Consider the following 22,719-nt stretch of genomic DNA (forward strand, 5'->3'; position numbering starts at 1 on the left):
CAGTGTATTCAATATTGGTAGATCTTATTCACTATATCGTAAATTATATTTAGTCGGAGTAACCAAATATTGAGGAACAATGACTTGAAAAAATTTACAGTGATTAAAATAAAATTTTAATAACGTTTGGAAAATTGCAAACGGATGAGAAGATCGAAGGGAAAGATATATCTTCTCGACAAGGTCATATTACATTCTTATTAGCCATTTCTATTAATTACATGATACATGATCAAGGATACCTAGAGGTAAATACCTAGATACCTCATCAAAAGTTTCTCCCGCGGTGAAGCCTCACCTCTTTAGATAATACCGGATGTAATAGCGAGGGAAGAAAGCGTCTTATCCAGCAAAAGTGCAGCATATATCGTGGGCGTGCCAGTCCAGTTTATCAGCGTGGTATACTGGTATTGTTAGCGCGAGGTTTCCGGACGTCCAACGAGAGAGTAGCCAACGTGGTGTTCCTGACGGCCGAGAGCGTATCGGGAGAAGGCCCCTCTCGCCTCACTCATTCTCTTGCTCTCTCTTTCTCTCTCTCTCTCTTTCTCCGTCGATCTTCGGCCCTCTCCTCCTCGTTCGTTCCGCGGCGCGGAGGCGCCGACTCTGGCTGGCTAGAGGAACTCGGGCTTCTCCTGCGGAACATCCCCGGCAGTTTCACGTCGACGGTCATCCGGATCGACTCGCCGCGGCCAAGGTCGGCGCAGACTCAGGAAGAAGGATCCTCGTCGAAGGTCACCAAAGGGAGATGGATTGACGGGGCCGATCGCGAGTGAGACTCGTCCTGGCGCGGCATGTTCTCGTGAATGACCCCGGCTCGCCAATTCTCGTGATAGATCTCTTACCTGTACCTGACCAGTGATATAACAGTGCGAGTTGATTGAACGATTGAGGAACCTGTGCCAGGTGAGCCTGAGGCTGAGATCGGACGGGCGAATCCCATTCCGGAGCACACGTGGCGATTGACAGGCAGCAAACAAGTAGGTAGGTTGCGGCTCGGATGACATTAGTCTTAATGACGTCGCGGCATAAATCACACCCCGAGTTCTTCATAGAAAACAAGAGAGCTCTTGTTGTCACTATAAATATCTGAATGGAGTGACGCGTGACAGAACTTCGTAAATCTTAAATACATTAATTAATTAATCAATTAGATTAGCTTCGATAATTTTAACGAGGCCACTGAGACAATCGGATCATCATCCGTGACGAACAAGACCGAGGAATTCGCCGCTCAATTAAACTGAATTATCGACGTTTTATTATGCATCAAGATATACCGCTATGTATGCGGGAATAAATCTCGAATAAATGAAATCCCCGGCCGTGCTCGATAATTGCCGAGTTTCTAAAATTCCCGGAACCGACCGGCGTCTCTTAAAAGCCGCTAAGAAAATTGATTCCCGGCCGACTCGAGGCGGCGGCGGCGGCGGCGACGACGCGATCGAGATATGTATGTCCCGCGCATGTGATTATCGGTCGGTTCGACAGCCATTAAAGCAGATGCAGCCGGGGAAACGAGCCGTGAACTCGGTAATTGCGAGCGCCGGACGACGCGCACGCATCAAAATCGAACGCGCATAAACCGACACCAACTCTCGTCTGCAACACATGGCGCCGTGCAAGTCTATTCCGCCGACCTTAATACCGTTGCCTTAAACACGCCGCGGTCGCGTCGACAGTTATGAAAATAGGGAGCCGCTCTCGAGGGAGGGCGGACTGGCTCGTTCGATCGATCGTTTCCGTATCCCGTCCGCACCCCGCGAACGCTCGCTCCGGTGGCCACCCGCTCGCGGATCCCTTCGCGTCGGCGAGGTTTGCAATTTTTGTCAATTTTTCAAACGTCATCCTCGACGCGCAGACTGGTTAATAACGTCGATCAAGTGGATTCGCGCTGCTGCGGTGATTACGGTGGCGTGCGAGAGACGGAACTGGGTCACCGACAAACAAGAAGCTCACCGGCGATGATTATTCAGGGCCGGCTTCAGGCGATGAGCAAGGAGGCAGTCGCCTCGCGAGCGATCTCACGACATAATGAGTGGCATCACACACCGTTTTACCGTATAAAGCGAAAATTGAGTGTCAGAAGCCATTTGCGATGAGTAGAGCGCGAAGAGAAAACTTCCGTTTTGATTATAATATGAGGCGTGCGGCGCAAGCCGGCTGGCAGGCGGCCCTGCTTAATTACTCTACGTCGCCGATGATTATCGTGACCGCAGCCTCCACTCTTTTTTGAAAGAAGAAAGAAAAAACCCCGTAGAACGCTGTCGTTACCCCGATCAATCGAGTAACGAGCCGTAATTGCTGCCCGCCAATCGGCCCCCGTGATGTAACAATCGCGAACAATCGGTCAACATCGCCTCGGTCGACACGCAATCGGATTCGCGAGAGAGGTACGCATTGACAGTTATTTCTGATTGCGTGTCCGGACCCCGGACTCGACATTGACACCTTTCGGCTACCGGCCGGACCGGGCCGCCGCCGCCGCCGTCACAACCAGCTGGCCCATAACTGTAAAGCCTATAACTGCACAGTCGTACAGACGTCTTAAAGCGCGGCAGCTAGCTCGTACCGGAGATTGACGTTGACTCTTCGTCGCTACTGTACGTCTTCCTGGTAGTATGAAAGTAGCACCTCGTAAATTGAAGTTTTGGCATGCTTATATAAAATATTAATAATTCAATGTAACAAAATTATTTCATTTATAGAGTTAAAGATTATTAAAATTTGCTCTCTAGATTTTTTGGACTGAAAATACTGCACGGAAAAAAAAAATTACTCTCAAATTGAAACCTATGTATTCAAATTAACGCGATCCTTGTTTCATATATAAGCAGCAATATATAATATTCTTAGAAGAATTTGAGAATCTTGAATTTCAAGATATTATAGTCTTATTTTAATACTATAAGTATTGTTTTAAAAATATGATATAATTGTTTTGATAATTTTATTCTAAGAAAATTATAATCTTCGATTTAAACATGTAGTGTTTTCTATCCAATATTTTTTTCTTTTCTATTCAAGAAAATTATTCTTAAAATATTATTTTCTTGGTTGTACTATATATTTGAAATAAATCTTCATTCAAGTAAATTTTTTTGATTTGACGAGATATAATTTTATTTCAAGATTTCCATTTTGAAACTGGAGATGTCAAAACAAGAATATTCTTTTTTTCTGTGTGCCACTACAATTTTTCGAGTGATTTTCCACTCCAATAAAAGATAGAAATTCATTCTATTAGAGTAAATTTTAATTCTAGTAGTGGCAGTATTTTCACTTTAAAAAATTTAGAAAGTAGTTCAGTATAAAAATGTAGTTTTATAATTATAAGATTTCAGAAAATATAACCGCGTATCGCGTCCTTTCTGATTAAAAAGAAAACCGCATTAACGCGTTAAAACTGGCTTCGCACTTGGACGACACAGCGCCGTTTTCTCGAGAGTTATTAAAAGAGCAGCGCGCGTATCGGCTTAATAAAGAAAAACGCGTGCAGTTTCAATTGCCGGTGAAATCCGCAGCAGCGGATAAACACGCAATTTTTCTATAATATATATTCCCGTGAATAACAGTTTTTACGATTTCTAGTTTGCGGGACAATGACCTTGATATCGATTCAAGGCAATGGAGGCAAGGCACTCTTTATTAGTTCGCAATTTACGCTTTTATGCGTAATATCGGGGAAAAAAAACAAAAAAAAAACTTTCGTCATCTAATGTGACGGCAGGTATAAGCCGGTCTACCGTTTGCATAATCGCGACATCATGTGCGAGGAAATTCAAATCGCCGCTGCCGCGGTCAACCGTTTTATATCCGTCACGCATCGACGAGCGCGAGCTCATTGTTCGCATTTTCCTTTTGTCCCGATCGCTGATCACTCTTACCGTTGTCCGCGCGTATCTCGCGTGTGTAGAAATACCCAGAGGCTGACCCGGTCCCGTCTACGCGATTTTAATTATTCACGCACCGACGCACCGGCGCTCGCATAAATTTAACGCGTCGCGACGTTGGTAATGAACAGATACCAGCCGCGAAAGCTGAAGGACCCGATTGTGCGTGCGTATGGTCCTATAAGAGAACTTTTCCTCCCGATATCGTTAATATCGCATTCGGGTCACTCGGGAGCCTTGACTAACCTGCACAAGGTTGTTAGAACAAGTTAGATACGAATAATTACCGTGTGCGAGTTCTTTTAGTGATCGATGGAAAAATAACGTCAATTATGTTATCAGCTATACAATAATTCTTTTCTAATTGAGGACACCGCGGTAATAATGTGAAAAAAAATTTTTTTTTTTTCAGAACGAATGACGTCAACGAGCAGCACAATAGAAAATCAATTTGCCAGCACACGCATCTCGAACGACGAGTTGCGTAACATTCGGATGAAACATGTCGACCTTAGGGATCCCTACTTACGAGGATGGATTTCGATTGGGTGGGCCACCATCGGAATGCTCCCTCAGGAGCAAGGCGCAGATCGACGCGCTGTTCGAAGACTCCAGGTCTGAATGATGTTCATTAAATTATCCTTTAATTATATCCGACCAGTCAGAGCGTAGAGGGATTAGCATTGATCTTGCGCCACTTCCTTTCTATCTTTTTTTTTTTATTTAAAAAATTCATTAATTGCTTTTATTAAATTGCTTTAATTACGTTTAACCAGTCGGATTAGCATTGGCCTTGCACCACGCGGAAAGAACAATTTTACTGGTGTATCTAGAAATTTATAACTATAGATACAGATCAGAAAGTTTATATCGGATCGTGAAAACGTAATTATGTGAGACGCTCAAGCATAATAATAAGCTGCTGCAAAAAGTTTGGACATTCTACCAACCAACGCTTAAGCCGTCCAACAGTCTAATTTTTTCGACGGTTCGACAACATAATCATTTTCGGACCTGTTTTTTTTTCCAGCAAAATCGTTCTTTCCCCTGTATATCTCCTTTTCCCGTTAAACGAAACTCGTATCACTTCAGATCGATATGCAGCTCGACCGGAGGATGGTACGCCGGATTGTCGGTGGTGATCCCGAGCAACCCCGGCGACGCGAACGAGGAGCAGAAGAGGGTAAACAGCGCCGTCCAGGCGCGCATCGAGGCGATGTTCGCCTCGGTGGAGGCCGAAAGTGGAACGCCCGGTGAATGTGCCGCCGCAATCCTGCCGGTAACGACACAAATAATTACGCACGTGGAGCATATATACTCGCGAAGAAATGCCGCATGCACGTCTCAGTCCACCGTTGAAGGATTCAGATCTCCAGAGATCTCGTTTGAAACTGTACATAGCCGAAACGCGCGCGCGCATGCGCTTGCATTTTCACTTATGTTAATCCCATTGTTCAGCCACACACGCGCGTCCCCTCTTGCTCGAAAAATCTCGCGAATCAACGTGGCCAAACGTGATCTCTCCGGTCCCGTGAATTCTTTGAGGAACTACGGGTACCTCGCCTTACTTCGTCAGAGAATGATCCCGCGGGCGCGCTTGGTCGTCTCGCTTTAGTTTTAGTGTCGAAATTTAAAACAACTGCGGAATCCCGCGAAAGAGAGACTGTCGAGACGCCTAATGAGAAAATGATGCGAGAACGTAAAGTGCGGAAATCGTTAGACACGAAAAATAATTATATCTAAATTCCTCTCAGCAGAAATATGATCAGATATCGTCTCTTTTTCGCGACCACAATTAATCAAGCTCATTAATCGATTAATTCACTTTTCTCATTTCATATCATAAATCCAAGTCGTCTAATGTTTCGTTTCTCATCGGAGATGAGATCGGAGATTTGAGATCGGTGAAAAGCTTTGTGAACAGAAGCACGTCGGATGGTATCCATTTTTCCGCCTCAGAAATCGCGCGCGGTTCACCTCCGTCTGAATCCGTGGCGATTCCGTGTCAGAAATAAAATTGAGACCGACGTATAATTGCTCGCGAGCTGGTTGCTCGTTAGAAAAGAAATAATCATTTAGTGATCTTTTAAGGAGCAACTATATATGGGCAGAATTGTAAAAATCAGAAGAGAAAGCAAAGTATATATCTAAGATCTTTTATATCTTGGGGAGAGATGGTATCAAAACCTTTGAGGCTTAATCGGTCTTGCACGTCAGAAATAAATTTTTTAACGCGTTTAATTTTTATATCGGTACACGTAGCCGATGATATCGCTTTAATCGACATTATAACGGATTGTAACGCGCGATATGAGAGAACTTTCAATAAGCGAAGAAAATCGCTTTGATACTGCATATCAATTGTAAACAGGATCAGAAGCAAAATCTTGTCGTACAAATACGTTCGATTAATATGCAATATAATATACAATATACGTATTCTCCGAGGAATCCTGGACGCTTTGATATCAGAAAAATTCGACGTTCTGATTTACATTCGGTGTGCGTACAGCGCGTCGGAATATTGCAATCGCCATCCTCGCGAAACGTGTGCCGATTCGCGAAAAAGGGTCGCGAAAAGTCCTTCGACTTTCCTCGGGGGCGTCGATCCGGAATTTTTAATCGTCACTTTCATTCCGCTCACGACCCGCGATGCGTGACGGACTTCCATAAACTATTCGGAGCGCTGAAAAATTCTCCTTCAGTCGTTACACCGGTATGCGAATTCTTTATCGCCGCCGACACGGTATCCTGTTTTATGGGCCCCGCCGCATTGTTTCGCCTCTTCGTGCACTTTGATTGGCGCTCACGAAAGAAGCTGCTGATCGATCGCTAGAGAGTTACGTCAGAAACAACCCGACGAGAGAACCCGCTTAGGCGTGACAATCGATCATAATGACACGGCGGCCGCATGCTTTGCTACATTCAAGAGCATTGACTCTTTCCTACCTTCTTTGCAATTGGAGTCACGCCTCTCTCTGATTCGAATCGTTGAATTTTGCAGATAATTATATGATGAAAACGAGTACCGTTATTTTTTATCAGAAGAACGAAATTCCATATAAAACATACAATTCGAGTTTTATATATTGCAATTAAAATATTTAACATTATTTGTGGAATACACTGAAAAAAAGTTTGGTAATATGAATTTCGGTGAAATAACTTCAATTAAATGTTTAATTATTCAAATAATTAGTAATAGCAAGCAAATATAATAATAATAAATAATCAATTATTAAATCGTCACCTAACAATTAATAAATTATTAAAAATATAATTTACTAATTATTAAGTTATTAACTAAATATTTCATTTTAACTAATTTATTTTTCAAAGCTCAGTATCAGTATAATATATTATCATTTAGCCTTGATTATTATTACCAAACTTTTCTCGTTATAAGGCGGCGAATAAATTAGCGGCACCGTAATAAAATTTCTCATTTAAAGAGACTAGTTTTAGAACTTTATCGCATTCAAAATGTGTGCAATAAAGTTCCCGCTTAACGACTGTTTTTCTCCGATATTGTCCAACGCGCAAAACAGGTTCCCGCTGCTTTCGGACACGTAAAACTGATGCACCTTTGTCGAGCGCTATTTTTACATGAACACGTCAGTCTCTCACAATGTCGTCGACTAAACAAAAGGTTTTGTGTTATCTGAAACTCTATTGTTTGACATCTTATTCTCGGTTGCATATTATTGAAATGTTATATTTCAGACGGTAAAAAGCAGATATGTCGGGTTGACTTATTTCAAATGATTTTTGTCTTTGCCTTATTTTCTATTGTCTTCAATTAAATATAATTTTTTCGTTATTTATATCGACATATTTGCAAATATTTTGCATGTTTATGTAGGTAAAATACATGGGAGCTGCCCCAGTCGGCGGGCGTGTGGCGAGCGTGCGGGGCCTTCAGGAACCTCTTCGTCAATTATTGGAACGCATGGCAGGATGCGTAAGGGCTGAGCTGGAGGTCTCCAGGCGCGGACTGACGTTCCGCACGAGCGAAGTCTGCGAGAAGAATAATCCTTTTCGCAGAATAGCGGTATGGAGTGCCCTGCGGCTGCGCTGTAAGAGAACACCGTCGGGCGACGTGCACCACGCCTTCCTGCCCTTGGTCGGCGATCAGGAGCAGGGACAGACGATGGAAGACAAGCACGCCGATCTCTACAGGTGGCGACGCACAATGTGTCACTATAATCAAAGAATAGAAATAAAGATTATTTTTTCTACTAATGTTTAGAGCGCTTGTACACATATTCAAAAATTAATTCTCACAGAGTTCTAAATTTTGGTTTCAATTGTAGGACAATGCGCGGTTTGAAATGTGAGGCGGAATTCTATCCTCCGATCTTCGCCGTGATTATGCGACGGCCCGGGGCCGCCAGGCTCTTGGAGTGCCACGCGTTTGCCTGCGAATGCGAGGAGGATGCGGTGGCAGCCGCGGCCACGTTGTATCGCGCCCTCCTCGCCGATTTAGACGCGAACCGACGACGACCCCGCCACGCGAATGGCGTCGGCTGCATCAGCCTGGCCTCCGTTGTTTCCAGCATTCGGGAGCCCAGTCTTAGCAGCAGGATCAGTTGCTTGCTACCTCCGCCACCAAGACCTAGTGCGCCGCATCCCGTAAGACCACCTAGAACCAAAAAGACTTCCGTGAGCAGCTCCGTCACTGAGGATGAAGGCGGAAAGCCGAGCTTGCAGAAGGTGCCGCGTAGAAAGAAGAAGAATTCCGACGTGAAAGCCGAGGACATCCTTGAGGCGCGCGGAAGAAGACGGGACAACGCTAAGATCGAGAAGAGCAATCGAGACATCGTGTTGTCCAGAAACGAGGAACTGCAAAATACAAAGAATAAAATGTTTTCTGCCAAGGATCAGAATTCCTTGAGAATTCAGGTAGAGTCCAATAAACCTGATAATAAAATTTATAGCGCTCGTGACAACGATATAAACGGGATCTACGAGAGGCAGTTAAACAAGTACGAGAAGCTGTACAAACGGAACAACCCGAAGAGGGAGCCAGCGGACGTAAAAGATAACATTTACGAAAGAAATTACGGATCGTACGATTTAAATCGAGCGGACACCGGGAATCGCGAATTGTACTCCTCCGGAACTGACAGCGTTTTGATGTACGACAAGGTCAACAAGACCGGAAGAAACGAGATGAACTGTATGTACGAGCAAGCTGGTAGGAAGAAGGAAAAGATATACAGCCAGCGCATTGAAGACGCCGATAAGATCTACAGTCTTGGGGAGGAAGACATTTACACGAACAACAAAAATAGCAAGAATAACAAAAACAACAGCCAGATGAAAAACTGTCAGGGGGACATCTTCGCAAAGAACATGAAGAATAACAGACACTATCAATCGCATCACGAACATTCGGACGGTACGACAAATCAGCAGAGACGCTCAAGAGACCCGGAGAGAGTCTACTCCGGCAAGAGAGTCAGCCGAGTCGTCACCATGGACAAACCGTTGAGGAAAGAGCAATCGGATCCCGATTATTTGCCGAGCATGGCAGAGTACAGTCATCCACGGGCGAGAAGAAGAAGCAGAGCGGGCAGCGAGCCGCCCGTCAGCCATTCGGAGAACGCTAACAGAATGCTGCAGGAGAACGCGCTGAAGAGATCGCAGAGCGACGTGGACGTAGACAGAGGAGATCTGATGACGAGGGTCGAGCTGCCTAGAAGGGGTAGCTTCCTGACCTCCGGAAACAGGCGGAGAACCAATAACGTCAAAGGCGGCACCCCGCTCGGGTTCACGGAGCTATTTGACGAATTCAGAAATCAGGAAGGCTTAACCAGCGTGGACGATATTTTGGCAGCCATCATAGGTAATAATTTATTGCAAAATAACAGTGTAATTGGAAAAAAATTTAAATTTAATTATTTTCTCCCAGATCCGGAAGGTATGTCGTTCAACGACCTGAAGCCGCTCTACAAGGAGTTCTTACTGAAACTGGCCGCGACCCTGACGCAAGACGAACTCTATCAGAGATCCGCCAGTATTATGAGAAGGCGACGGAGACCACAGAGGCGAAGATCGAGCCGTCGATCTTGCTTACTGGGCAGAGCCATAAAGAGGTCGGTCTCGAGGCTGAAAGGTGGTCCCACGGAATTCACCTCCGTGATATTTCCGGCCAGAAGATTGAACGACAGCTTCGGCAGTAGTTCGTCGTGCGACGTCCGGAACAATCATCGGAATCGAGTGCTGGCGAGTAGACTCGGTAGGAGGAAATCCTCGCGGAGGACGAGCAAGAACGGGATGTGCCACACAACGTCGGAGGACAGCGATACGTGTGTGTATAAGTAAAATTAAATGCAATTAAAGTCCAAGTTAATTCTTAAATACGTCTAGATGCTAGATGGTCTAGACTCTAGACCTTTTGTAAAAATTAACTTTAAGATTCAAAATTCTAGAATGTTATAGTATACTATATAGATCTCTGATAATACACTTTTACTCCCCATACCGGAGGCCATTACTCAGCCGTTACGGAATCATTTAGTTTAGCTACAAAGGAGTATTTTCATTGGGTTTAAAAATTATCACGTAAACATTTACTGAATATAATCTTAGAAATATCACGAGTAAAGTCGTAAAAATAAAAAATGCACGTAAATTGATATTTATTTTAATTGCTATAAAAATATTAATAAATTGTCCTCTAATATTGTGTATATTTATTATACAGGCCGGTAAATTTAGAATCTTAAAGTTAATTTTTAAATACGTCTAGACCTTTTGTAACCTTCTTTACTAATCCTTCCTCTTTTCAAATCAAATAAAATATAAAATAAACTATGTAATAATATAATAAAATATCTCTGAATCTCAATACATTTTATATTTGTCGATGCATAATAATTTTTCAAATTATGCAGGCAGACGATTGAGTCGTAATATGGCTGCCACCGCGAACAGGAGCAGCAGCGGATACGTGAGCTGCAGCGAATGCAGCTACGACTCCGAGTCGTGTACGTGCGTTTCAGCGGACAAGTGTTACTGCTCGTTGTCAAGAAGGGTACCGGCTACGCCTCCTGTACCAGGAAACACGGTTGTTTGCGCTTGTGACACCGACAGTTGCTCCGAAAGCAACAAGTGTTACTGCGCGAGGAAGCCGATACAGCCGACTATACTGGAGCAACTCAGGCAGAAGGGAATTGTGCCGTCGGAGAGCACGCTCAGCAGAGGGGACAGTTCCGAGAGGATTCGAGGCTCCAGACTGACCGGTAGTCACAGTTCATCGCGCAACACCGATTTCCTCAAGGTAATCGAGGGGAACGTTACACATTAATTATTAATTTTAGTTTAATTTTGCAGATATATTATAAAATCTGTTTGACATTCTATTGCGCAGAGTCGATCGTCGCCGGTTTGCGGTAGTTCAGATAACTTGGCCTTAGATTACGATCTCTTCAGCCCGGGAAGAAGATCTCAGCAGTCGTCCGGCAGCGAGAAGGTCCTCGTGGTTAGCGCCAGAGATACTCAGGGTCGTTTGGTTTATGTCGGTGGCGCGGAGCGGGACAAGAAGCATTCCTCCCGCGGTAGCGGCAGATCCGGGGCGCATCATGAAGCACTCTCCATAAAGAAAAGTGCGGAAATCGCCGCAATTTTCGGTGCGGGCGAGAATAACAGAATCTCAAGAAGGGCTAGTAACGCGTCGAGTATAAGAAGTTCAATCAGTCTCGAAGCTGGATTAGGCTACTTACCCTAATGGAAGTATTCTAATATATTTCCGATAGTACTCTCACATATTTAATATTTAATATTATGATGTGCGTGTTCGTGTTCAACACCTTGCCATTCGCGTTATGATCGAAGAAGAATCGTTCACGAACATATCGTGATTCAATTAGTCGTTTCTCAATAAATAATATACACACCTCTACTTACTCGTACCTGTTTCATCTTGAGAAAGATTTTAGTGCGTAAGTTACAGGAAATAAAAATTATTTATATGCTTTATTCCAATTTTAAAGATCGGCGCTTATTTCTAAGCGTTAAAAATCAAGTTATGAATCTTTTTTTGCTACGCTGGACCTGATAGCTTATTATTAACGATAAAACGGGGCAGTGCAATACGAGAAATGAGATGCAAAGAGTCAAATGTATTATAAATTACCTTTTTTTATGTTTGTTTCTTCATTAGATAAGTATTATGTACACTGTGTATGTGCAATACTTATAGAATAATATTATAAATATTATACATATTTATAATACAAATTTTTGCACTATCTATGTATTGTTAATAAAGTCTTCATCCATTTTATGAAATGTCTTCGTGTACTCAGACGGCACCTCTACCTCTTTCAAGTTATCTAAACCGATTTCTTCTTCAGTTCTGTAAAACAAAACAAAAAGATAGAACTTTCTTTTACATAAATATTCACAATTGATTAGAAAAAAAGCTTTATTCAAATTTACTTTATCAAGATATCCACGATATTTTCACATGCTAGTAAACAGCTCTTGTTCTTTTCCCATTTGTGAAACTCTCTAAGTATGACATATGTATTTTTTTCTCTCAATATTTCTCTCGCTACTTTTGTTGCACAAAGTTGATTTAACGCTTCTAAAAGCATAAGTCTAAAAAAAATTTAAATAAATAAGTATATAACATCTCTTTACATTGGATTTTTTAAAGTATCATTTTATTTACCTAATATCTGGATCAGATTCTCGAGTTTTTGTTTCAGGAAGATATTGTAAATTAATTGGCAATTTATCGTTATCATCGTCGTCAAACTCTTCTGGGCCAGCAAGTGGCAACAATAGATGTGATAATAAATCTACTTCCGGGCTCAGCAACCATTCGTGATTTTCTATGTCAAAAGTGCAATTTTTCAAAGTCCCAATGACACCACCTCGTCTAATTAGGCTAGCAGAATATTCTGTAAACGGAAGGAGCCGTTGAATGACGCAACGATCTCGATCCATCAAATACCTATAATAAAACACATGTATCTACGAGATATATAGGATTTATTGAAATACAAAAATAATTAGCTGAGAATACCTTCTAACATGTGGCGACTGACTGAGATTGCTAAAGACAGGCCCAAGGTAGTGCAATTTGTCGCCTGTAGTATTGTACTGCTTTGCAGTAAATGCAGCCACTATTTCATCCCAGGAGTAACCTGTTTGTTCGATAAGTGTTATCACTCTGTCTACTAGATGAAATGGTCTAGTCATATTAGAAAGTATCATGCAACAGAGATCTGCCAGAGTGCTGGATTTATCCATTATTGAACTACAAAAGTAACTTACATAAGATATTCAAAATAAACATAACAGAACAGCAATAGATATATGCAATATTTACCTCAGACAAACTTTTATTAAATTCTGATTGGGTTCTTGGGCAGTCAAAACGGCTGTTGAAAACAGATTATATAAGTAAAGTATCTGTTGTAAGTTTTGTTTGCAGAACGTTACTTAAAAAACCAAGAAGAATATGTGATTTTGTAACTATTTAAAACATTCTATTTATGAAAGATCCAGATAAAACATTCTATTTATAAAGATCCAGATCTGCTTGTCTTTTTATTATCAATTCGTTATTAGATTACTAAAAGTTCTACTGAGAGAACAGAAACTTAAAATGAATACACTTGATATTGATTTGATCTCCACTAGCATATCCCTAACATTTTGCTTACCAGACTTGTTTTTTTCTGTTGAGTTACTCGACTCTGAAATAATCAGCATTGCATTGGTTCCTGATTCATCTCCGGTAATATTTACCAATGTCTGTGCAGCACATTTGCTAATAGGAGCGCAAGAATCTTGCACAAGAATAACAAGTTGCTTCAATGTTTCTGGTAACTTCAACAGGAGTTCTCGGCCATCGGTAGTCGCCGTTACATCTGCATTTTTAATAATCTGTTGAGACTTTTACAAAGTAAACAAACGTAATAGAACGCAAAATACTTATGCAAGGTCTACAATGTCAGCGGGAGTAATGGAGTAAGGAGTAAGAGTAACAATTGACCAATTAAAAACCGAGAGTAAATAAAAATGGGCAAATCTCAGTTCATACTTCTTACTTCTTACTCCTACTCTATTACTCCTGCTGACATTGTAGACCTTGCATTATATATGTAGTAAAAAAAATGAGAATACGTACGGAGAACTTGGTTCAGTGCGCAAAGTCTCAGGTCAAATCGGTTGTTGGGGCTTAGATATTTAGAAATTTCTTGCAGAGATTCCATTATTTCTAATACATATGTATTTAATTCTGCAACTGCCAATTTATTATATGAAAGTTCCGATAATCTAAACTCTAAACCCACTAAACCAACGGAGTTTTTACGCGGTGAAAATAGCGCGTACTGTAGGCAAACGCACATGCACGAACATGAAGATGAATGAAACGAACGTAGTGGCTATTGTGTAGCCCTCTATATAGTATACTACACGCGTATAGTAGTTTAGTGGTTTGAAGTATCACCTGACAGTATCATGTATACGATACATATATATGTATCATCTGACAATAAAAAGTAGTTTACTTCTGTTGATATACAAGGTGTTCGAGAAGCTTAATATACACACAACACTAAAAAATCGAGAACTATAAAATATAGCAATAGAACAATAATTATTTTCAAAGAAAGAAAATTGATCTTAAAATCTCAAAAAAGACATATTATTAAGAGAAATACATTCTCCTTACATACAGCATCGAAGAATAAATATTAAGATCAACTTTGAACTACTGTGAATTAAATAGATCATCTAACAAACGTGCTGTCAAATAAAAAATAAATTAGAGAACAGAAATGAGAAAAAAAATGTCTCCTACTTACGTAGGAGTTTTATTCCGTTGCGGAATATACATATTTTCAGATGCTGCAGCTGGTAATGCAGTTTGCGTGGTGATTGCACTTCACTTGTCGTCCGCTTGTTCGCGACTTTCGCCACGTGACGAGTTAACCTCCGAGAGGATTGTTTACATGTCGGAGCATTTTAAAAGAACGCACGTTTTGTTGAAATTTTCAAATAATGGCGAGCAGCGAAAAAGTGACGCGTATGGAAGATATATTGAATGCGATACCAAAGCAGAATGAAGATGCATTGGAGTCATTGCCTACTACCGAGAAGCGCGAGAGGCTACATGTTCCACGAGGCAAACCAAAATCCGGTAGGATATGGAAGGAAGAAAAAACGAGGTAAGTACAGTAAATCTTAATAGTAATAATGTAATTATTTGCAACATAATTCTTTTCCTTCTTTTTGAATAATGTTACGTTTCAAATTAAGCCATGATCTCCTGGAGAGAAGTAGCCCTAAGCAGACCTAAGTCTGCTTCTACTTAGTTTTGTTGTATAAAAGTTACAATTTTTATGAAAAGAGATTATAAGTTCAAACAATCACTTTCGAACTTTGTTTGAACCAAGTTTAGTCATTGTTTGAAGGTTTTTGTTTTCTAAAAATTTTTTGATTGACAATCATTTTAGCATTGAATTATTTAACACACATTTTATTTTCATAATTATAGATTCTAATTTCAGCAAATAAAGCTTAAAAATTTTTACTTTAAATTTTATTTGAATGATTTTTAATTGTATGTTCTAGTATTTTTTACGTGAATATAAATGAATAAACAAGCGTAAAGACAATATGAATCACTGCATATATCAAGTGCATATCGTTTGTAGATTTTCTTCTATAATTAAAACACGTGGGCTTCGACTGTCGTTAGCTAAGAAACAAAAATTGAGAGAAGATATGAAACGTGTTAAGGAGATGTCAAGAGCAATTAAGGCACGAAAACAGGAAGAAAAGGAGGCTAAAAAACAACGAAGAAGAGAAAATTTGAAGAGAGCGGAAGAGAATAGAAAAAAGAGCGAAATTGTACAAGTTGTAAGTAAATGTTGCTGTTATTTATATAATAATATTATACATTGTTGAATATATCATGAAACTCTTAGGCCCATTTGCATCAAAGCTAAACTTTAAATTCTGCATGCTCTATTTCTAAAAATTTGAAAAATAGAAACTAAGTTAAAGTTGTGCTATTGGTGCAGATGGACATTAATAAATCTCTTTAAATAATTCTATAAAATTGTATTACTTTCAGATTAAGAATACTGCGAAAATAAAGAGAATGAAGAAAAAACAATTGAGAATGATTGAAAAACGAGACACAATTAATATGTAACATTAAAAATCGTGTAAATAGAATACTTAATTAAGTATATAACATTATAATAATTGTTGAACATCATAATCATTTCTAATAAAAAGTTCTTCATTTGGCGTGCATGAACTTTTTTATATCCTCTAAAAGTCTTTTTTTAAATTTGCTATACATTTTCTTCCTCTTTCACGTGCAACTTGTATAGCTACAAAATCTTGAAGGTCTATTTCTAGATCCTTATTATCGGATTTTATCTGCGACATAAGTAAATTATAAGTATAGTATAGATAGTAAATATGTAAAGTTTACAATAGCTTAACACGATAACTGAAACTTACATTTGTTTTAATCCATTTTGGTAGATAGTCGGTGTACTTTGATTGCATAAATCTATAAATCATGCATACATATAATAATAATTTTATCTATTAATTTTTATTGCAAATATTCTATCCATACATACCTTTCATCTACTAACAGCACAGCACCCCAATCGTTTATATGTCTGACACAACGGCCTATTCCCTGATTTAGCGCCCTAAATGCGTTTACAGTATACCACTCTCTACCAGATAGCAAACCTTTGGTTTTGATATTCGCGGTATTATAATCCATTTTCATGTTTATATCGTTGTTTTTACAAAGATATGGTATTCCAATCTAATAAACATAAAAATATATATTATAAATTCCTATAATGTATGTAATATAGTGCAGACATGCGAAAATATACAAAGTCAATTTGACATTAAGACTATTTACTGCTAAAACGCAACGCGCTTCATTGTCGCTGAAATCGATTCCTTCTGCCATCTTTCCTCTGAAAACTGCAAACATGATAGCTCCGCATGCTACGCGAAATGATTCAGACGACGATTCCTTAATTACACTGCGATATTCCCTCATGACTTCGTGCATATTTTTATTATTTTGAGGCTCTATAAAAATTTGCTTCAATTCACAGAGTTTGTCCCATATGTCGGTATTCATCCATCTATTGTGTATGGTGTTCATTGTATTGTAAGACGAAAAGAAACATAGTACCCCATATGGTACTGTGTTACATATTTCAAGAACCAAATTACCGAGGTTATCCTGTTAACATAAAAAATGATTACCTAACTGATTCTTGCGTCAATGTATTATCTAAAGTAAAATTATTAACTCGTTTCTCCTTACCTGAGTGTCCCATTTGTTTATGTTCTCATATGTGGTCCTTAAAGGTTCGCCATTTCGTGCCTGTGATATGCATCTTACATATACTTGATCCTTTGGTACAATATGATTAGGATTGACTATACGGAATTGTGCGCCAAGCTCGCTTTGAAACGATGCGGTCGGCGTCAAAGTACCGGAAGCGAGTATCACAGACCGGGCGTTGTGGGCCAGAGGCGCAAATATTATAGCAGGATTCATACATAGCATCTTCATGGTCCGTACTTTGCCCTTCTTGACATCTTTTGACATCCAGCCATCTTTGGTGATTACCTGATACGTTAAATGATATACGTGATGTTTGATATAATTATGCAGATCGTAATTACATCAAATTTCTCAGACATACAGACTTACAGGCTTCAAAATTTCCACCGTTTCTGCGATGTACATCCTATAATCATTAACAAAAATATCAGATTCAATCATCTGCATAGCAAAGCATAATTTCTCGAGAATGTTTTTAGTCTCTCGCGAAATAGTGGGCATTATTGTCTTCGATTTCTCTTCCCTCGTATTTTCAATGAAATCGTTTATAACTTTCGTACTGGCATTACGAAAATCGATAAATCTAGGACAACCGACGTTATTTATGTCGAGCAATACTCGAAATTCGTTACCAAGCCAACATTTACTGACCATTCCGTTATTAAAACTCTGAAACATACAAATTCTATGATAATAAGAAAATATAACGATTATATATAAAATATTTATAAAAGGATAATAAATATGTGAGATACGAAATAAAAATGTAAGTAAATCATACTGATACACAAAAGTAATATAAAAACAAAAATTTATTTGTAATTTGTTAAATATGTCTGCTCACACTTTGTTCGACGTCAACATTTTGAAGAAATTTTATCATATCCGTAAGATATATTTGTATGGGCTCAAACATGGCGCCGTCATGGTTTCTTTTTTTTGAAAGATCTTCGCAGTTCTTAGCAGCATTTTTGATCTCGTCATCTCTGAGAATCACATTGGCAGCTTCCCGACATATATCTTCAATATTGTGAGCCTCGTCAAGAATCACGATACTGCCTTTCAGATTGATTTGCATCTGTATTTTAATTGAATATTCTATTATTTGACGTTCGACATTGTAGAAAAGAGTGTAAAGATACTCATACTGTCTTACGATAAAAATACTTAACTAATAAATTCAATTAATAAGGTCTTTTTGCTACAATGCACAGTGTTTCCTAGTACCAGATATTTTATTTATTTAATAACAATTATTTATTATGCTTACGCTGTCGCGAATCCCTGGATCCAGGATATAATTGTAAGGACAAAAGATGATATTCGCGTTGGCCATCAAAGCTCTCGCGCCGAAATATGGACAGGACTTTAAGTTTCTGCCTAACGAGACCAAGTCCTCGATATCCCAAGGCGATTGCATATGGTCAAAATGTTTCTTATTGTTCTCACTGTGGTATTGGCATTTTTTACCCTGCGCGCAGAAGTAATGTTGTCACGTTATTAATTAACTTTTACGAGTACAATATGGGTACATAACGCTCGTAAAAACCTTTAGCGGATCGAGTAGCTCGTAGCACAATTCGGTTTTGTTCCTCTCGGTATCCTGAATGCACGTGTTATCCCGGCTGCTCAATATAGTCATCCTAAAGAAAACATTCATTCAATAAGAGAATCATTTAGTAGGACAAGTGTTGCACGAGTTCTTTACCTCTTATGCCTGTACGCGGTCTTCTTCAATTCTCTTATTACCTGCTCTATTTGCTTGTGCGTTCGTGTTCCGTAATATATCTTTGGCACTTTTCTTGCTCTGCAGTAAACGAGCATTCAATTTTATTATTTGCTTTCACAGAGCATTTGAAATATCAACAATGTACTTACTTGTCCGAAATTTTATCGTGCGTTTCTTCGTCAAAGTACTGCGACGCGTTTAGGAAGAAATTGTTCTCTACTGAATCATCGTAGCAGCATGAGCTCTCTATCGAATAGATACCACGTAACAATTATTAATCTGTCACATGTAGAGGATTTATGGAAGCTGTTATAAATAGAATTGAAAAGTTAATACTTTTGGAAGAAATGACTTTTTTTCTGCGTACATTTCGCCGAGGGAAGAAAATTTTATTATCGAATATCGAATTAGAGGCATGGAGATGCGTTTCCAGTGTCGAGGCAGCAAGCGAGAGGTGAAGAGACGAGCGCAAAGGATGTCAAAACATTACGAATGCTGGCACGTGAAAGGGCACGAATCCATTGAACGGGATCAATAGCAAAGGTTTAATCCTCTCGTAGCGCGCTGTGCCGTCTCGACAACAAGCCGGCTACTCGAAGAAGGCATTGAAAAGGAAGCCAATAGAATCGCTCTTAATCCTTTCGTACAATTTACGGAGCCGTAAAAATAGAAATGACTCTCAATGACATCGGGAGCCGACGAAACGGCGGTTTACTCGTAATCGGATTTAGAACGGATGAATCTACGGCAAATAAGATTCCAGTATCTCATCCCGCGAAACTAGTTCCAAGTTTTCAGCCGAAGTCCTATCTGAAGAGATACACCCTCCGGCTTTCTGCTTTGGCATTAAAAGAAACGTACGGCTGAGATGTGCATTATTGGAGGGGGGGGGGATTAAACGGTCATAAAAAGTCAGGTTTGAATCACTTCTCTTCGGTAATTGTACGAAAATGCGAGAGCAACGAGAAAGATTCGTGTTATTTGTATCCGAGATAATACATTACGTCGCTTCGTCGTATGTATGTATCGCACGTATTGACGTTGCGCCTTTGCGCCCTAATTCATCCTTGTTCTGTTCGTGCAGACGCGTTGCAACGTGTACCTTCTTTTTCTCTTTTTGTGTGCACTTCGCCCCGACGAGGACGACGACGACGACGACGACGACGAGACGACGGCGGCGGTTTCCATCGGTGAGAGCACAGGACGGGTGGTACGGTAGCACGAGGATGGGCGAGGGGGTCTGATTGGCGACGGGGTGAGAAGAGAGGCTAAGACAGGAAAAGCGAGACGGGGCCAATCAGAGCGCGGACTTCGAGGGTGTCGTTGCCAGGCAACGAAACACACCCCAACACCCAAGGGGAGAAAACCCCCGGGGGATACATCATCCAGCGATACAGTCGGTGCTGAAAGTTATCGCACCCTTGAGAGATAGGAGAGGTGCCCTTTTAACCTTGCTCGCGAGTCTGGATTTTAACGCGGATCGTCGAACGGCAAATTCGCCCGCGGGATTCGATCGCAAGAATTAATTCTAATTCACGCGAGGGGATATTAAAAATTCGCAATTTTTATTATGGCCCTCCGATCTCGAATTGCACATCGTAACGCGAAAATCGGCGTTTGGCGCCATTAAACGGCCGAGGGAAACCGCGCTGATTACATTTAGATCAAATGGGAGAGACCTCGTGCCGGAAGTTCAGAATTTACGTCACTCTTACATACAAAATCCACCCGCGTGTGACATTTAAAAAAAGAAAAAGATTTATTAAGTCAGTCCAATCTAATCGCGCAGTTTCGATCCATTCTACGTCCATTCAGGATTACAACATCCAAGCATGAATGAACTCGTTTCACGTCGATCACTCGCGCTTGCTGTTGCATTCCCTCCTCTCCCCCCCCCCGGTTCCCTCCCGCCGCACTCTCGTTCCGTCTCTTTCTCCTCTTTCACTCGTTTTCGCTATATGCTGAATAAACAGTTGATTCAAGTACATAAAGGCCGCGATTCTTCCCCCCTTTTTTTTTTGTACCCGCTCGGCGCATGCTTCCGGTCCTATCCGGCCGCGCACGAACTCGGCGCTCGCACCGGCATTAATTAATCGAATCGTTGTCACTCCGCGATCACCCACATTCCACGGTATGTGTGTATTTAAAAACCGCAGCTGCAGGCCGCGGCGACGCCGTGAATGGAACGTCACCGTTGCACGATTTACAGAATCCGCGTACCGACGCGTCTTCTACGGATCGTCGTCCCCGACGACAGGCGTCTTCTGTCTTCGCCGCGACGCAGCTGGGCACAGCGAACACGGTTCGGCCGGATCGCCGAGATTTATTCGAACGCCCCGTCACGTCTCGGAACCCCGAGAGTGCTTAAGCTATTTCAACGCTATATCGAAACATCAATACTTGGTTCTCAATATATCGAGTGTTTACGCCGAATGTTTTTACGCGAAAATGCAACACGAACACTAAAAAGTCTATCCCGCACAGAAGTCTCTTTACGCTGCTATCGTATTAAAGATCTTCTCATTAATTTTTTAAGAGAGATATTTCGATATAAAAAAAAATATGCGCGAATGACATCTTCGCTGAAGAAACGGTTTTCCTGAAAAAATACATCCGAAATTTTAACTAAATCCAGATCTAAAAGTTTTGTTGGGCTATCAATTATTAGAACGTTTAAACGTAATGGTGCCAAAAATTTTGACATTTTTATAACCAATCTGAGTGTCCTACATCACTATTATTATTGCAGCCTAACAAAATTATTTTCAGATTTGTATCCAGCTACATTTTTACGTACTTTAACCAGTCACTTTTCCCGTGTATATTCGTAGCGACTGCAGCTTTAAACAGAGATGTGCCTCATTTCTAAGATAATAAAAAAAATGCAGCAGACAAAGCACTGGAATAAAAAAAAAAATATTCTTGAAGGCAATGAGGACTCTTTTTAATTAAGGCATACAATTAACTGAAGATTTATCATCGATAATTGTAGTTTAAGAGTTTCTCACGACAAACGAGGGAGTGAGTTGAATGTCAAGTGCCAATTAGCTTGCGGTTACGGCTTGATTTTAGGAAATCGTTGCTAATTGGTTGGGATTGTGGTGCTTCGCGAAACTTTGTGGCCAAACGAGACAAAAGCCGCGACGAAGTCCTTCCTAATATCCGCCAATTCCGCGGGGTTGAGGGAAGGACAACTTTGTACCTTCGAGAACGTTTGATAAAAGGTCTCTCCCCAACAAAAGGAAGATCGTGCGCAGTTTGCCCAAGATCGGCTCTTCGATATAATTAGCGGAATTAAAGCCGCCACCAGCTAACCAGTTCCAAATACCGCCAGACATTTTTTTATCGACGCAGGCCATTAAATTCGCGTAACATCGAAACCGCAACTCGCATTTTGAGCATAACGCCGATGTTCTTTTTAATCATAATATAGAAAAGTGTTGTTAACCATTAATTATAACGACTATCAATATCGGATGCTGAATTTTTATCGGTATTGATGTTGCAGTGGAAGCAATTTGAAATATAGAGAATGATATGCATCTAAGATTTTGAAATCTGAATTCTTACCTGACTATAAAGTTTTATAGTCAGAAAAAAAATACACACGACACTCTTTTAAAACATTATACACTTTTCGAAAAACATACGTATAAATAAAATTAAGTATATTTGTTATGTGCAAAACATAAAGGTACAAATAATAAAGATAAACGATTGTAATCTTTTTTTAA

General features: G+C 40.4%; 4 protein-coding genes across 9 annotated transcripts in view; 2 read left to right on the forward strand and 2 right to left on the reverse strand.

Annotated features, from left to right (window-relative positions):
• The first annotated feature begins 892 nt into the window (after nucleotides 1-892).
• Nucleotides 893-12,181, forward strand: LOC105830200. 4 transcript variants are annotated; one of them, XM_028189082.2, is made up of 8 exons: nucleotides 2,515-2,600; nucleotides 4,303-4,505; nucleotides 4,983-5,169; nucleotides 7,753-8,069; nucleotides 8,204-9,738; nucleotides 9,805-10,203; nucleotides 10,790-11,175; nucleotides 11,266-12,181. In XM_028189082.2, the coding sequence occupies exons 2-8, from the start codon at nucleotides 4,393-4,395 to the stop codon at nucleotides 11,620-11,622; spliced, it is 3,294 nt and encodes a 1,097-aa protein (XP_028044883.1). In that variant the 5' UTR covers nucleotides 2,515-2,600; nucleotides 4,303-4,392; the 3' UTR covers nucleotides 11,623-12,181. The 4 variants fall into 4 exon arrangements, with proteins under 4 accessions (XP_036141309.1, XP_036141310.1, XP_028044883.1 ...); XM_036285416.1 differs by lacking the exon at nucleotides 2,515-2,600 and adding an exon at nucleotides 893-981 and having other exon boundaries at nucleotides 8,204-10,203; XM_036285417.1 differs by lacking the exon at nucleotides 2,515-2,600 and adding an exon at nucleotides 893-977 and having other exon boundaries at nucleotides 8,204-10,203.
• LOC105830201 (protein HGH1 homolog) lies at nucleotides 12,018-14,697 on the reverse strand. Of its 2 annotated transcripts, XM_028189084.2 has the most exons (7): nucleotides 14,038-14,697; nucleotides 13,571-13,777; nucleotides 13,234-13,285; nucleotides 12,928-13,161; nucleotides 12,571-12,855; nucleotides 12,336-12,497; nucleotides 12,018-12,252 (listed from the first exon to the last, which is right to left on the reverse strand). In XM_028189084.2, the coding sequence occupies exons 1-7, from the start codon at nucleotides 14,258-14,260 to the stop codon at nucleotides 12,147-12,149; spliced, it is 1,269 nt and encodes a 422-aa protein (XP_028044885.2). In that variant the 5' UTR covers nucleotides 14,261-14,697; the 3' UTR covers nucleotides 12,018-12,146. The 2 variants fall into 2 exon arrangements, with proteins under 2 accessions (XP_028044885.2, XP_028044886.2); XM_028189085.2 differs by lacking the exon at nucleotides 12,336-12,497.
• A 114-nt stretch (nucleotides 14,698-14,811) lies between these two features.
• LOC105830199 (coiled-coil domain-containing protein 86) lies at nucleotides 14,812-16,174 on the forward strand. The gene is made up of 3 exons (XM_012669384.3): nucleotides 14,812-15,082; nucleotides 15,572-15,776; nucleotides 15,994-16,174. Exons 1-3 carry the CDS (start codon nucleotides 14,916-14,918, stop codon nucleotides 16,072-16,074), a joined length of 453 nt encoding a protein of 150 aa, XP_012524838.1. The 5' UTR covers nucleotides 14,812-14,915; the 3' UTR covers nucleotides 16,075-16,174.
• The window catches only part of LOC105830198 (Fanconi anemia group J protein), a 46,796-nt gene continuing 39,847 nt past the window's right edge, over nucleotides 15,771-22,719 (reverse strand). For both annotated transcript variants that reach the window (XM_012669380.3, XM_012669382.3), the window contains exons 5-15: nucleotides 19,135-19,231; nucleotides 18,965-19,063; nucleotides 18,806-18,899; nucleotides 18,527-18,727; nucleotides 18,101-18,334; nucleotides 17,626-17,925; nucleotides 17,233-17,541; nucleotides 16,816-17,148; nucleotides 16,517-16,713; nucleotides 16,392-16,443; nucleotides 15,771-16,307 (exon numbers count right to left, since the gene is read on the reverse strand). In XM_012669380.3, coding sequence (XP_012524834.1) covers nucleotides 16,197-16,307; nucleotides 16,392-16,443; nucleotides 16,517-16,713; nucleotides 16,816-17,148; nucleotides 17,233-17,541; nucleotides 17,626-17,925; nucleotides 18,101-18,334; nucleotides 18,527-18,727; nucleotides 18,806-18,899; nucleotides 18,965-19,063; nucleotides 19,135-19,231 — 2,027 coding nt within the window. In that variant the 3' untranslated portion in view covers nucleotides 15,771-16,196. The remainder of the gene's footprint in view (nucleotides 16,308-16,391; nucleotides 16,444-16,516; nucleotides 16,714-16,815; nucleotides 17,149-17,232; nucleotides 17,542-17,625; nucleotides 17,926-18,100; nucleotides 18,335-18,526; nucleotides 18,728-18,805; nucleotides 18,900-18,964; nucleotides 19,064-19,134; nucleotides 19,232-22,719) is intronic.

The sequence above is a fragment of the Monomorium pharaonis genome, chromosome 4, assembly GCF_013373865.1.
Source record: "Monomorium pharaonis isolate MP-MQ-018 chromosome 4, ASM1337386v2, whole genome shotgun sequence".
Lineage (NCBI taxonomy): Eukaryota > Metazoa > Arthropoda > Insecta > Hymenoptera > Formicidae > Monomorium > Monomorium pharaonis.

What these genes read in the sequence shown, in the direction of transcription:
- LOC105830200 (XM_036285416.1), top strand. Translation starts at nt 4,393, where the DNA reads ATGTCGACCTTAGGGATCCCTACTTACGAGGATGGATTTCGATTGGGT. An exon ending in AAGCACGCCGATCTCTACAG is followed by an intron (nt 8,070 to 8,203) that starts GTGGCGACGCAC and finishes TTTCAATTGTAG; the next exon opens with GACAATGCGCGGTTTGAAAT. An exon ending in GTCGGAGGACAGCGATACGT is followed by an intron (nt 10,204 to 10,789) that starts GTGTGTATAAGT and finishes CAAATTATGCAG; the next exon opens with GCAGACGATTGAGTCGTAAT.
- LOC105830201 (XM_028189084.2), bottom strand. Translation starts at nt 14,260, where the DNA reads ATGTGCGTTTGCCTACAGTACGCGCTATTTTCACCGCGTAAAAACTCC. An exon ending in AACAGAAAAAAACAAGTCTG is followed by an intron (nt 13,286 to 13,570) that starts GTAAGCAAAATG and finishes TGTTTTCAACAG; the next exon opens with CCGTTTTGACTGCCCAAGAA. An exon ending in ATCGTGGATATCTTGATAAA is followed by an intron (nt 12,253 to 12,335) that starts GTAAATTTGAAT and finishes TTTGTTTTACAG; the next exon opens with AACTGAAGAAGAAATCGGTT.
- LOC105830199 (XM_012669384.3), top strand. Translation starts at nt 14,916, where the DNA reads ATGGCGAGCAGCGAAAAAGTGACGCGTATGGAAGATATATTGAATGCG. An exon ending in TGGAAGGAAGAAAAAACGAG is followed by an intron (nt 15,083 to 15,571) that starts GTAAGTACAGTA and finishes TATCGTTTGTAG; the next exon opens with ATTTTCTTCTATAATTAAAA. An exon ending in AGAGCGAAATTGTACAAGTT is followed by an intron (nt 15,777 to 15,993) that starts GTAAGTAAATGT and finishes TATTACTTTCAG; the next exon opens with ATTAAGAATACTGCGAAAAT.